We start from the raw sequence: 12,372 nt of genomic DNA on the forward strand, positions 1-12,372 counted from the left end.
GGCTTCTGGGCCCCTTGCTGAAACTGCTCCCACCAACCCCCTCCTGTTGCCATGTCCACCAGGCCCTTTTCCCACAGTTTTTAAAGCCACGCGATGTGTGGGTCAAGTTGGATGCTGCAGAATCCCCGCCTTGACCCAACCAGGTGTTCCTTCTTCCTCCCCAGCTGCTTCTATGTTTGTTCCCTTAAACGACGGTGTGAGCAAGGATGAGAAGCTTGCGGAGCCTGGAGGAAGGGGGTAGGGAAGGCCCCAGAGATGCTGGTTCATCACAAACGGCTTTGCAAACCAGGCCCCAGCCCCAGGGACCACAAGGGTTGGGGGGCAGGTGCGGGAGAGCTGGAGACCTGCCAGATTTGCCCATTAAGAAGGTCACAGATAGATCAGAGAAAGAACTGGCAGGGAATCCGAGAAGTTCTTGGCACAGGGAATAACGTACGAGGGCCCGCGAGAGGGGCTAGCAGACGGCATAGCCAGAAGAACTATAAAAACCCAAGAAAGCTTTGGTGGCCCTGCACAGCAGGGGAGCGGAGATGAAGCCAGGGATAGAGGGAGGGTCAGAGTGCTGAGGCCTTTTTAGCCACACGAGAGAACCTGGATTTCAACCTAAGGGCATAGGCACTGTTATAAAGAGCAGAATGACAATTAGGTTTGTATGACTCAGAAAAGCAGCCGGCCACGGTGTGGAGCACGAGCAGGTGCTAAGGAGGCCGGTTCAGAGCTCCTGTGGGTGACTAAGCAAAAGGGGATGGCGGTTATGCTGGGAGCATGGCGGTGTGCACGGACTCTAGGGAGACTCGGGGGGCAAAAGCTAAAGACTTGGGAACTGGGGGAATGTGAGGAGAAACAGATGAGTCCAGGTCACCTCCTGCCATAACCTTTCTTGAAATGGGAAACCATAGGGGAAACTGAGGCAGCTTAGGATGGGGGCTGGCCAACTTTTTCTTAAAGGGCCACCATAAATATTTTAGGATTTGTCAGCCATGGGGTCTCTGTCACAAGTACTCAGCTCGGCTCTTGTAGCCCCAAAAGCAGCCAGAGACAATATATGCACAATTGCTCTTGGTTACCCACCAATAAAACTCAATTTACAATAAGCAGGTGAGGTGACGGTTCTCTGGCCCCTCGTTTAGGACATGTCACATTTGATGTGCCTCTTCTGGTTCCAGATGGAGAGTCTAGGAAGCAGTGGGGAAAGTGGTTCTGAGTACAGGAGAAAGGTCTATTCTAGGTGAAGGAAGGAATCCAGGAGCAGTCTGGGGACAAAGGCCTTCTAAGGCCCCCAGTGGGCAAGAGCAGAATGCTGAGGGCCAGGCCCTGAGGTCAAGGAAGAGAGAAAGGAGACCCAAGAGAGGTCTTCCTGGGTGGTGGGGTTCTCCTCGAGATGGGGTATTTTGGCAGTATCGTAACTGGGCCATGACACATCTCAGAGAGCTAGCCTGAGGGCTGACTGCATGGATGCGACATAAATGCGGGGTGCCAGGATACGCCAGCCAAAGTCATGCCCTTTTGACATATGGATTATTTTGAGCTAAAGTTCCTTGAGAACCAACAAGTGCAGCGAAAGCTCTCCTTTCATAAAGGAGAGCTCCATTTATAAAGGAAATTCCCACTTGTAAAAGGTGTCTCCCTCTCCCACACCAGGAGGAGGAGTCTCATCCGTGGAGAAGGCAGGTCTTACATCTGCATAACAAACCTAACCACACAATCCTTGTTTACCATACTTTTCTGGGCCCTCTTCCCATAACTTGCTACCCTCCCGGAAGCCCAGAACCCCTTCCCCTTTTAGTTCAGGTGGTATGTAAGTTCAAGTTCCAAGGACCTTGTTGGGTTGTTGATTGCCCAGTGCCCCCACATGTACTTGTGCAGTGCCCGTGTTCATACACTCCTGCCTGTTTTTCTCTTGGTCTTCTCTTTGGCCCATCTCACTGAAAGGACTCCAGAACGTGAGACAGGCAAAGGAAAGGATTTTTCTTTCCCTACATACCACATGGTGACATCCCCAGTGAGAGGGGTCAGGGACAAAAGAGTGCCAGAAACCAGACTGAAATAGGTTGAGGATGGGACTAGAGATGAGGAAATGAAGATAGCAAGATGGCAGATAATTCGGAACATGTAAGGCTATGAAGAGGGACAGAGAGATGGTGGCTGCAGGGGAAAATGGGATGGAGGGTTGGTTGCTTGGTGGGTTGCTTGGTTGGTTGGTTGGTTGGTGATGGGAGAGATTTGTTTCAATTCTAATAGGAAAACAAAGGCCTCTTAGGCTATAGGAGAAGGTTGGATTAATGATGATTCCACCACCAACAATCCATAGGGCGTTGCTCCAAGGACTTGGAACAACCTCCTCATTTGTAGAGAAGTGATGAGAACATCTGCCTCTGGGGTTGATGTGAGGAGCTGCAGAGAAAAGGCCCACGTGGCTCTCAGTAAACATTTCTCCTGTTGCATCTTTACTGCTCCAGCTTCCAAAATGAGTGAGTCTGGGTATGCAAGGTTTCCTGGCTTGGCAGGCAGCCCTGGTGATCTGGAAACCCCTTGAATTATTACTTTCTTTGGCTCTTGTGTGAAAGCCTGAATAAATGGTGGGGGTTTTGTTTGTTTGTTTGTTGAAAAAAAATCAATAGAAATAGCAGGAACATGAATTAGGTGTATCCCAGGGCTCAGGGGATGTACTAGAGGCAGGATTTTTATGAGGCTTTCGATCTCCTTTGGCTCATTGGATCAGTGAGTGACTGCTCTCTAATTGGTCTGAGGTCAAGCCTTCAATACCCATGTTTTCTACAAAGAAAGAAAAGTAGCAGACCCTTCGCAGCCTGTGGGTTTTTATTACAAGAGTGGGAAGCATCCATGGAGTGGCTTGAAGAGCATGTCTCCCACCCATCCCCCTGCCAAAATTCATGTCTACTTGCTATCTCAGGATGTGACCTTATCTGGAAATAGGTAGGGTCTTTGCAGAAGTCCGTAAGCTAGGGATCTACAGGAAAGCACCCTGGGTTTTAGGTGCACCTTATAAGAAGAGGATAGGATACAGACACACAGAGGACAAAATCATATGAGGACAGAGGTGGAAACTGGGACGATGAAGCCAAGGAATGCCAAGGATTGCCAGGAGTAGGAAGCAGTGAAGAATGCTTCCCTAGAGCTGCCAGAGGGAGCATGACTCTGTCAACTCCTTGATTTCAGACCTCTGGCCTCCAGAACTGTGAGAGGTATATATTTGTGTTGTTTTCAGCCACCTGGTTGAGGTACCATGTTATGGGAGCATCCTGGGCAGCTCACAGAGTCTGACTTCATGCTTGGTCTAGGGCAGAGAAGGAGGCCATGGGGTCCCCTAAGGCTGGCGTGGTGGCACAGGCAGTGGCCAAATGCAGCCTCTTCGGCTTCAGAGTGGCAGGAAGTGTGTGCAGGCCAAAGCTTGGACTAAGGCACAAACACATCTGAAACAGTGGGAGGGACTGGGGGTGCTGCGCACTACAAGGGCCAGGGAACCCAAGGCTCTGGGGTCCTCAGTCTGAGATAGTATGAGTCAAAGGCAAAGCTGCTATAACTTGAAAGACCTACAGATTCACAAATGTTTTTGAAAAAGGTGATCCTAAGAGCTTTACTTTCATCTTAAGGAAAAATCAGAAATTCAGATGAAGCTTTGTTCTCCATGGTATTTATCTTAACATTCTTTTTTTTTTTTTTTTTTTTTTTTAAGATTTCATTTATTTATTTGGGAGAGGGAAAAAGAGCACGAGCAGGAAAGGAGCAGAGGGAAAAGGACATACAGATTCTGCACTGAGCATGGATCCTGACATGGGGCTCCATCTCAGGACCCTGGGATCATGACCTGAGCCAAAATCCAAGAGTCGGACACCAAGCCAACTGAGCCACCCAGGTACCCCATGACATTCTTGATAATACCGAAAAAGTAGAAGCAGCTTAAATGTCTGATAGTAAGGTAGGGTTAGTTAGATAGATTATTGGCATACCTACAAGATGGATTACTAAGCAGCCATTACAAATATTTGTAAAGAGTGTTTAATGTTACAAAGAGGTCTTAATGATGTGGGAAAATGGTAGTGATATAACACCAGATGAAAAAAGAAACTGGTTATAAAATGGTACAATATGATGCTGATTGTGGGGGGAAAAAAATTGCATGAAGGAAAATCTGCCACAAGGGCAGCATGGTCTCAAGTTGGAAAATTTGTGGGAGATACAAACAGAAAACGAGAAACTTCTTTATACTTTCTATACTTTTAAAAGGTTTACTGGGTATGTGGATAACTTCCATAGTCAAGGAAAAAGTAAAAAACGTTAAAAATCCTGTGTACGTGGTTTCCATTTTTATTTTCTCTGATGGATGGTTGCACATCAGCGAATCTTGAGTTACGCTAACTACGTTAGGCCGGTCACAACACACACACGCACAGAGAGGTCACATGGGCTGTGCCGGGCTGGCTGTCGCAAATGTACATCAAGTTACACAGGTGGAATTATTAGGCTGGTTAAAATACACCACCAAACGATGGGACACGGTTGGGTCAGGCCACCTCTCCCTCCTGCCGCTGCTGTTTCCGAGGTCTTCGTGTTAGGCTGGTGAGTGGTGTCCTGCTGGCACTCCCTCCAGTGGTCCCCAGTGGGTGGAGAGTGCCTGAGTCAGCATCAGCTCTGGGTCCCCTTCTCATCTGCCCATGCCTGGTGTTGGAGCCTCCAGCACTCTGCTACCTCTTCTGAGCACTGGTTGTGCTCCAGCCCAGGCCCTCATCCCCACTTTGCTCCACACACCTGGGGCAGACATTGCAAGGGAAGGAAGAGCCAAGAGCAAATGGACATACTCCCGATGTGAACCGTGCCCAGACACAGGAGGGGAAGAAGCAGATGTAACCACAACACCACACACAAGCTCAGTCTTTACAGATGGGCCTTCATGTCTCCAAGACACATGGGCTGTGTGGAGCCCTCCAGAGCACAGCCCCTGGGAGAGGACAGACGGGAGATGGGAGCTTTGCCCATCCAGGGCAGGCCTGATAGCAGAGCTAGAAGGGTGGATGGGGGATGTGTCCAACATGGTGCTAGATTGTTGAAAAGTCACGACTATACACACCTGGGGATCATGCCCCTCTCCCAGTTCATTCGCACGGTAAGTTAGATATAGATAGATAGAAGTGGAGATATACTTTTTCAAGGGAGGACCTTTCCTGGTGGTTGGATAAACAGTGAGACAGACTCCTGGGTTTGGCATGCTCTGGGGGGGGGCCATGCGACAGTGAGGGACTCCCTATTGCTACACTCTGTACAGGGCGGCCGGGCCCGCCCGCCACGCCCACGGCCCCTGGCGGCAGTCACAGGCTTGCCTTCAACCCCTTCTGCCTTGGAGAGCTCTTGGGCCCCTGTGAAATGGGGGCTATGAAGACAAGAGGGTGGGAGGGGGGTTCCCCGTGGCCCCGGGGGCACCCCACATGGGGGGCTACATGATATTACACTGGGTGGCTCCGCAGCAATCCTTGATGAGTGCCAGCCCAGTCTTGGCCACTGTGGGCTTGCTAGGTGGGGGCTCTGCTTTCTTCTCTGCTCGGGAGCCTGCAGCAGGATAGGGGCACAGAAAGAGAGAGGGGAAAAGGGAGAGAGGAAGAGGTGACATAAGGAGAGCCCCAACCATCAGAAGCTCCTGTCCCATCCCAACCCCTAGCCAGGCCTTGCTCCAACTCTACAGATCAGGTGCGGTGGAGAGCTGGCGTGTGTTTTATATGGTTCCAATAACTATTCCCACCTCCCTAGAAGCCCCCTGGCTTTCAGTCCTCAGCTTCCAGTCACAGCCTTGAGCTCTTATCCTATTCAGTTCTCTTCGCCATTGTATCTGCCAAGCCTGACACAGGGTCTGGCATTCAAAGTATTTGGTGAATGGATAAATGGGAAATATTGTCCAAGTCTCTTTAATCTGGGGTTTCATGTCTTTCAATTCTGGGAATTGGTCATACATTATCCTTCCAGAAAACTCCTTGTTTTCTGTTACCACTTCTTCTAGAATGCCTATTTGAAGTAAGCTGGACTTTCTTATTCTCTCTTCCATGTTTTAGAAGACATTTGCCATATCTTTGTCTCTTTGTGTTATGTGCTGGTTAATTTCCTCAGTTCTGTCTTCCAATTTATGAATTCTCCCTTCAGCTCTGTTTAATCTACAGGTTTTTACTTCTGTGACAGTTTTTTAAGAAACGTAATTATTTGCAAATCTACCAATTCTTTTCTCATGGCATCCTGCTATTTCATTTTGGGTTTTATCCCTTCTCTTATCTCTTTCATCATTTCAAATATACTTTGTTTTCTCTTTTAGATAGTTTGTTATCTCCAGTTCTTGGGAAGACATTCTCTTTGTGGTATCTACTGACTCCACTCATGGGGTTCAGTTCTTTATGGGTTTAAAATTTTTATCAACAGTTCATTTTCATAGAGTTGTTTGTTGTTGTTTTTTTCCCCAAACTGTGGGTTACATATTGTGGGATGCAGAAAGGTCCTCAACTGAGCAGTTTTGTATCACTTTGCTGGGACCCCAGAGATTTCAGTGGCTTTTTATTATTTTAATTTTTCAACTTTAGTTCCCAGCACTAGAAGATTTGTGCAAATTTGGACACTTGGCCCTTTGCATGGGGTACAAAAAACCGGGTGTTTTGATTTCTTGCCAGATTACTTTTTGCTATTCATAACCGTGCTTTCCTTGCTCCTCCTCTCTCCCATTAGGTGGACTTTTTCTGATTGGCTTTTCATGAAAGAGACAGTCCACTGAGGATGCTGGATTTAGGCAAGGACCATATGCCTTGTGATATTAGGGGCCTGAAAAAGGGGACCTTCTTCTTTCTTTATTCCCTTGTACTCTACCCCACATTTCATGGGATATTAATAGATGGTCAAGGAAAACTGAGTTTGTGGCCATGGTAAATGGTGGCAGCCTTTGGGTTTTATCTTCCTAGCAGGATTTCCAGTCCCCTCACTCTGATAACAGTTGATGTCTCTGGGGCTACAGAAGCAGGCATGCAACACAGATCTGGCCAATCATAGCATCCCAGCCTCTTGATGATGGCGAAGCCCTAGGAGGTGGGAAAATGATCCGAGAAGGGCCAGAGTTTTCCCCTGAGATTGATGTGTTTGGATACCAGGAGAGAGAATGTATGGTGTTGTTTTGCTGCTGCTAATTTATGGTTCTGGAATGCAGGCCCCAGGAAGAAGGCCCATCCATGTAGTAGGAGAAAATGAAGCTCACATACAAAGAGGGGCAGAAATAGAAGGAAAATGAAGGCATTCTAACAGTGTCTGGTTCTCGAAGCTGGTTCCTGTTGCACTTCTTCCAACAAATCCCCCTTCGTGCTATTGCAAATTTGAATTGAGTATGTTTCCTATAACTAAAAGTAGCCTCACTGGGTCAACAAAGAGAAGTAGAACCTGTTACCACTTCTTTAGGCTAATAGATATTGGCACCAAACAGGTCAGATATGTAGCATTTCCCAAACTTGTTTCACATGGAACCTTTTTGCACTGATTATCAACAGAGGCTGGATTTCCCTGAGCCTCAGCCCCCACCTTTCTGCCTCAGTGGCCATGCAACTTCTGAGAAATCCACCAAACCTACAATTGGTAAGAGATAGCTGCTGCTAGGACCAGCTACAGTCTGCCGAGCCCCGGGCAAAATGAAAATGCAGGGCCCCTTGTTCCAAAACTATCAAGAACCTCAAGATAGCAGGAGCAGAACATGAAAACAAGCACAGTGCCCTTCTGGCCATCGGGGCCTGGGCAGCTTCCTTGGAGGCATGCCCATGAAGCTGGCCCCACCTGCAGCCATCGTGTGCCCAAGTCTGATCTCTAGAAAGTATTTTCTTGTCCCCGCTCGGGCTCCCAGACCTCTTTAAAATTTCCTTTTCTCCTGAATGGGGGAAGGAGGAAGAAGAATGTAGGCACTCACTGGCTGGAGATTTGGTTACTTTATCTAGGGGTTTTAACTTGATTCTCAGGAAATCCGCCATTTCCTTGTCTTCTTCTTGCTCCCTGTGGAGACAGGCATGTAAAGACAAGAGGGAAGTAGAGTAAGCAAGGAAAGCATCCGGGAACTGAAGAAATGGGGCCAGAGGTTCAGTGTGTGGGACCACGCATCAGGCTCTGTGGCTGGTGTGGGTATGCTTCTGTGTATTATGTGCGGCTGATACGTGTATGCTGCATGTTACATGTGGATGGGGAATGTATGTTCTGTTTTATGCGTCGGTGGTGTGCCCATGTTTTTTTTGTGTGTGTTATGTGTCCGTGGTGTGTACATGTTGCATCTGAAGAACTTACTCTGAACCACAGACATGTATCAACAATGGAGTAACTATCTCCCTGGGGCTCAGGTGAGATCCCAGGGCAAAGGCAAGGCCATGCTAGGACCCAGCCTCTGCAGGGGTTTCAGTGAGCTGAGTAATACCTCTCCTGACCCTGTACCCTTAAGTCACCTACACATCTGTGTTCCCATGAGGTCTGTGGTAAGTGTCAGCAATTCACCTGAACTCTTCCAAGGGTCATCAGGAACAAAGTCAGCAGGCCCAGCCTGGCTGAGCCAGGCGAGGTACATTCCAGCCTTCAGAGGACCCAGGAGGACAGACAATAAAGAGCTAGATGCTTCCTAGGTTGGAAGAAGACCTGTGAGCCTCTGTCCTTGTGGGGCTTTCCAAAGGCAAGGCTCCAGGACAAAAATACTCAAGAATCAACATTCCTTTCCTCTGAGTGGGTGCCCTGTGCCTCCAGTGCCCATGGTTGTCCAGATCAAGTGGCAGGTGCATCTGCAAATAGGAGACCCTGAGAGCTAGGGAGTGGTGCTGGAGCCACCAAGGTGGGGGACAGTGAGGGGGTTTTGGGGAGGGGGAGGAGAAGAGAACAAAGCCGGGCAGTGGACAGGGCAGGCAAGGAAGCAAGTCAGCCCAAGGGGCAGGGTTTCTGTAGAAACCCACAGAAGTTTCAGGAAGTGGCCTTGATGACCAGTTTGCCTTGGGAGAAAGGTCAGTGAAGAGAATGCATAGGAGGCTCTGTCACGCATCATGTCATATAATTCCTCCCTGGTCACCTCCTCAAGTAACATTGTCTTAGGACCCACAGGCCTTTGCAAGACTTTCTGGAGCTGGATCCAGTTTCCCTGGGATGTGCAACAGGTCCTCAGACCGGAAGGCTGGGGGTTCATTTGGACCCAGTATGTGGGAGCATTTGTTGAGGCCACATCTGTCAGGCCAGGCCACGAGTCCCTGCAGCAGAAGACGGCTTTGAGAGGAGACCTAGGACTGCGTTCTAGCAGCGCTGGGCTGGGAGCCAACTCACCTTAGCCGCTCGACCTCCGCATCATCCACCAGAAAGTCTCTCTTCTGCACCAGCTTGTGGATCTTCTGGATTAGCTCATCCTCTCTCTGCTTTTGCAGCTTGGTCTTTTCTTTTTCTGGGAAAAAGAAAACACCAGCAAAGAAACTGTCAAGTGCAAATGCTAGAAGCACATAAGTCCAGGGGCCTGGGTTGGGATCCCGGCTCTGCCATGTCACTCGCTGGGTGAACTTGATCTTCAAGTTCAACTGGACCTCTTCAAGCCTCAGTTTCCTTTCCTGTAAAGACACATGGTGGGGCTTAATGGCAGCGGTCTTAGTGAATGGCTTAGCACAGAGCTGGGCCCGCAGCAGGTACTTAGGAGGCGGTTAATGATGCAACAAGGGGGTCATGCAGAAGGCAAGGGGCTCAGAGGGCCCAGGCAGGGGTGTAGGAGGGAGTTACTCTACAGCCAGGGCCAATCAAAGTGTACAAGGGCATCATCCATCCTGATAGCTCTTGTCCTGTCCTAGATACCAAGACCTAGAAGGCCAAAGAGAGAACAAGAGAGTCAGGGCTAGAGATGACTGAGAAAAAGAGGCAGAAACTTGAACCTGCTTCTGCTCCCTCTGCCCGGACCCCTTCAGAAGATGAAAAGTGTTGGGTGACTTGTCTGCAGACACCACCCACTGGCCTCTAGGGACCACCTACTTGCCCCCAGGCATCACCCACCAGCCTCTCGGCACCCGCACCTTCTACCAGGCATCCTCCAACTGCCTCCATGCACCACTCACCACTCCAAGCACCACCACTTGCTTGGTGATGTGATCCTTTTGCTTTCCAACATTATCCACCTCCTTGCCAATGAGAATTGCCAGCTTGCCAGCTTCACCCCCTGTTTGCTGGCAGCACACACCTGATTCCCAACATCTCCACATGCTTACCAACGTGACTCTCCAACTGGGCTTCTCGTCTTCTCCAACACACCTCCTTAGCCCAGGCCATCTCTTCCTGGACCATGTGTGCCCTCCTAACTGGACTCCCTGGACTGCCCTCCTAACTGGACACCCATTATAGAACCAGACAGTCCTGCTTTCACACCCTACCTTCTCCTCTCCCTAGCTGTGCAACTCTGGGCATGTCCCTCAACCCCTCTGGGCATCCAGTCTCTCCACATAGGTGATCATGAAGTTGCTGCAAATTTTAAGAGAGACCGAGGAAAGTAGGCTCACTGCCTGGTATCTCGTAAGGGCTCATGAACCGTCAGCTTCTTCCATTATAAGCGATCATTGTATATCGTCACTGTTGTTTTAATGACTAAATGCTCCCCTCTTAAATATTTACCGAATCAGGTACAAAAGAAATAAATACTTATTTAATGAACGAAAAGCAAATCTCAGCCTAAGTGTGCAAATGAGAAGTGCTTCATAAATTGCAGCTGTTATATTTTTATGTCCATGAGCTTGTTGTTTCCATTTAGTCCTGTTTCTCAACCTCAGCACCACTGATATTTGACACTGGATCCTTCTTTGTTGCAAAGGCCTTCCTGTATACTGCATGGTGTTTAGCCAGATGCCCAATCTCTACCCACTAGGGGCCAGCAGTACCCCACCCCAGGTGTGACAGCCAAAAACACCTCCAGACATTGCCCAATGTCCCCTGGAGGGGAGACAAAATCACCCCTGGTTGAGAACCACAACTTTAGTCCTTTCTGACAACCGTATGAGGGAGACACTAATTTTATGTCCAAGGGAAGATGCCATGACCACTCCAGTTCTGAGGAGACAGTGGGGGCCGTGGAGGTGAGATGACATATCTTGGCTTGTCCCAGAGGAGTCCTCAAGGCAGAGAAGGCCCCAGGCATTCTCTCCAGCCAGACATCTGCATCCACCACTGGGGAGCTGGTGAATGATCTTCTGACCCTGGCTGGAGAGGTGTGAATTTCTTGGCCATTCAGTGATCTCTTTGCTTGATACTTTTATTGATGTGTCGTCAGGAGCACTGTTTCTTCCCCTGCCTGCACTCAGCTGAATCCATCTAGACACCTGGCCCTGGGCCAGGGAATACACAGAAGGATTCGACAAGGAGTTGGAGGAGAAGGTAGGGAGAGGGGGGTAGGAAAGCAGAAGAAGAAAGAAAATTTTAATATGTGAATTTCTACACAAAGGTCCCTCGGAAAACTTGATTTCCTGGGGGAATCAATGGAACCGGCATTGAGGACCTAAGCTCTATTGCTAACTGGTCCCATGACCTTATCAACCCATGATTCTTAGCCAGATAGTCAATGACATTTCAGGCGGAAGGCACTCTTCACGTGGGACTCCTTCTGCGCTGCAGGTTTTGGCATCCCTGGACTTTGCCTGCTGAGTGTGGGTACTGATCTTAATTTAAATTTTTGGTATTTTGTTTATTATGGATTTGTGTGTGTGTGTTTTAGTATTTTAAAATTTTTTAAAAAGATTTATTTACTTTATTTTAAAGATTGACAGAGAGAGTGCATGTGGGTAGGATGAGGTGCAGAGGGAGAGAGAGAATCCTAAGCAGACTCCCTGGTGAGTTCAGAGCCTGATGCGGGGCTCCATCCTATGACCTGAGATCATGACTAGAGCCAAAATCACGAGTCAGACACTTAACCAACTGAGCCACCCAGGCGCCCCTATTTTGGTATTCTAAATATTGCATTAATATATTCTTTGTCGTGGTTACTGGATATTTTGGTGACCTGGCTGTCCTTGTCCTCCTCATCCTAGTCCCTGTTCTGGCTCAGCCAGGCACCCCAGGGACTGCGTCAGCCAAGAACCGCTGCTCCCATCCATTTCCACCTGTGTTCTAGAAGCTTCCATGGCCCCGACTGGAGCCCCTGAGGCCTGAGTTGGCCCTGGCTGGTCCAGTGGTCACATACCCATGTCTCCTTTGCCTCAGGAGCTCCCATGTGTTCTGCTGAGACAAAAGTGATCCTGGAAATCAACCCTTGCTAGGCCCATCAGAGTTCTCAGAGGCTGAAAATTAAGACACGGAGGCCCTAAAAAGTTGGTTTTTGGGGGTTTTGCTTTGTTTTTGTTTGTTTATTTTTGCTGTGAA

The 12,372-nt window shown here is 48.8% G+C and overlaps 1 protein-coding gene across 1 annotated transcript in view; it reads right to left on the minus strand.

Annotated features, from left to right (window-relative positions):
• Positions 1-4,004: 4,004 nt before the first annotated feature.
• Positions 4,005-12,372, minus strand: part of BMERB1 (bMERB domain containing 1) — a 108,338-nt gene continuing 99,970 nt past the window's right edge. Inside the window, exons 4-6 of the mRNA XM_059415270.1 lie at positions 9,316-9,430; positions 7,937-8,019; positions 4,005-5,565 (exon numbers count right to left, since the gene is read on the minus strand). Of these exons, the coding sequence (XP_059271253.1) occupies positions 5,453-5,565; positions 7,937-8,019; positions 9,316-9,430 (311 nt within the window). The 3' untranslated portion in view covers positions 4,005-5,452. The remainder of the gene's footprint in view (positions 5,566-7,936; positions 8,020-9,315; positions 9,431-12,372) is intronic.

Source organism: Mustela nigripes, chromosome 11 (assembly GCF_022355385.1).
Source record: "Mustela nigripes isolate SB6536 chromosome 11, MUSNIG.SB6536, whole genome shotgun sequence".
NCBI classification, from domain to species: domain Eukaryota; kingdom Metazoa; phylum Chordata; class Mammalia; order Carnivora; family Mustelidae; genus Mustela; species Mustela nigripes.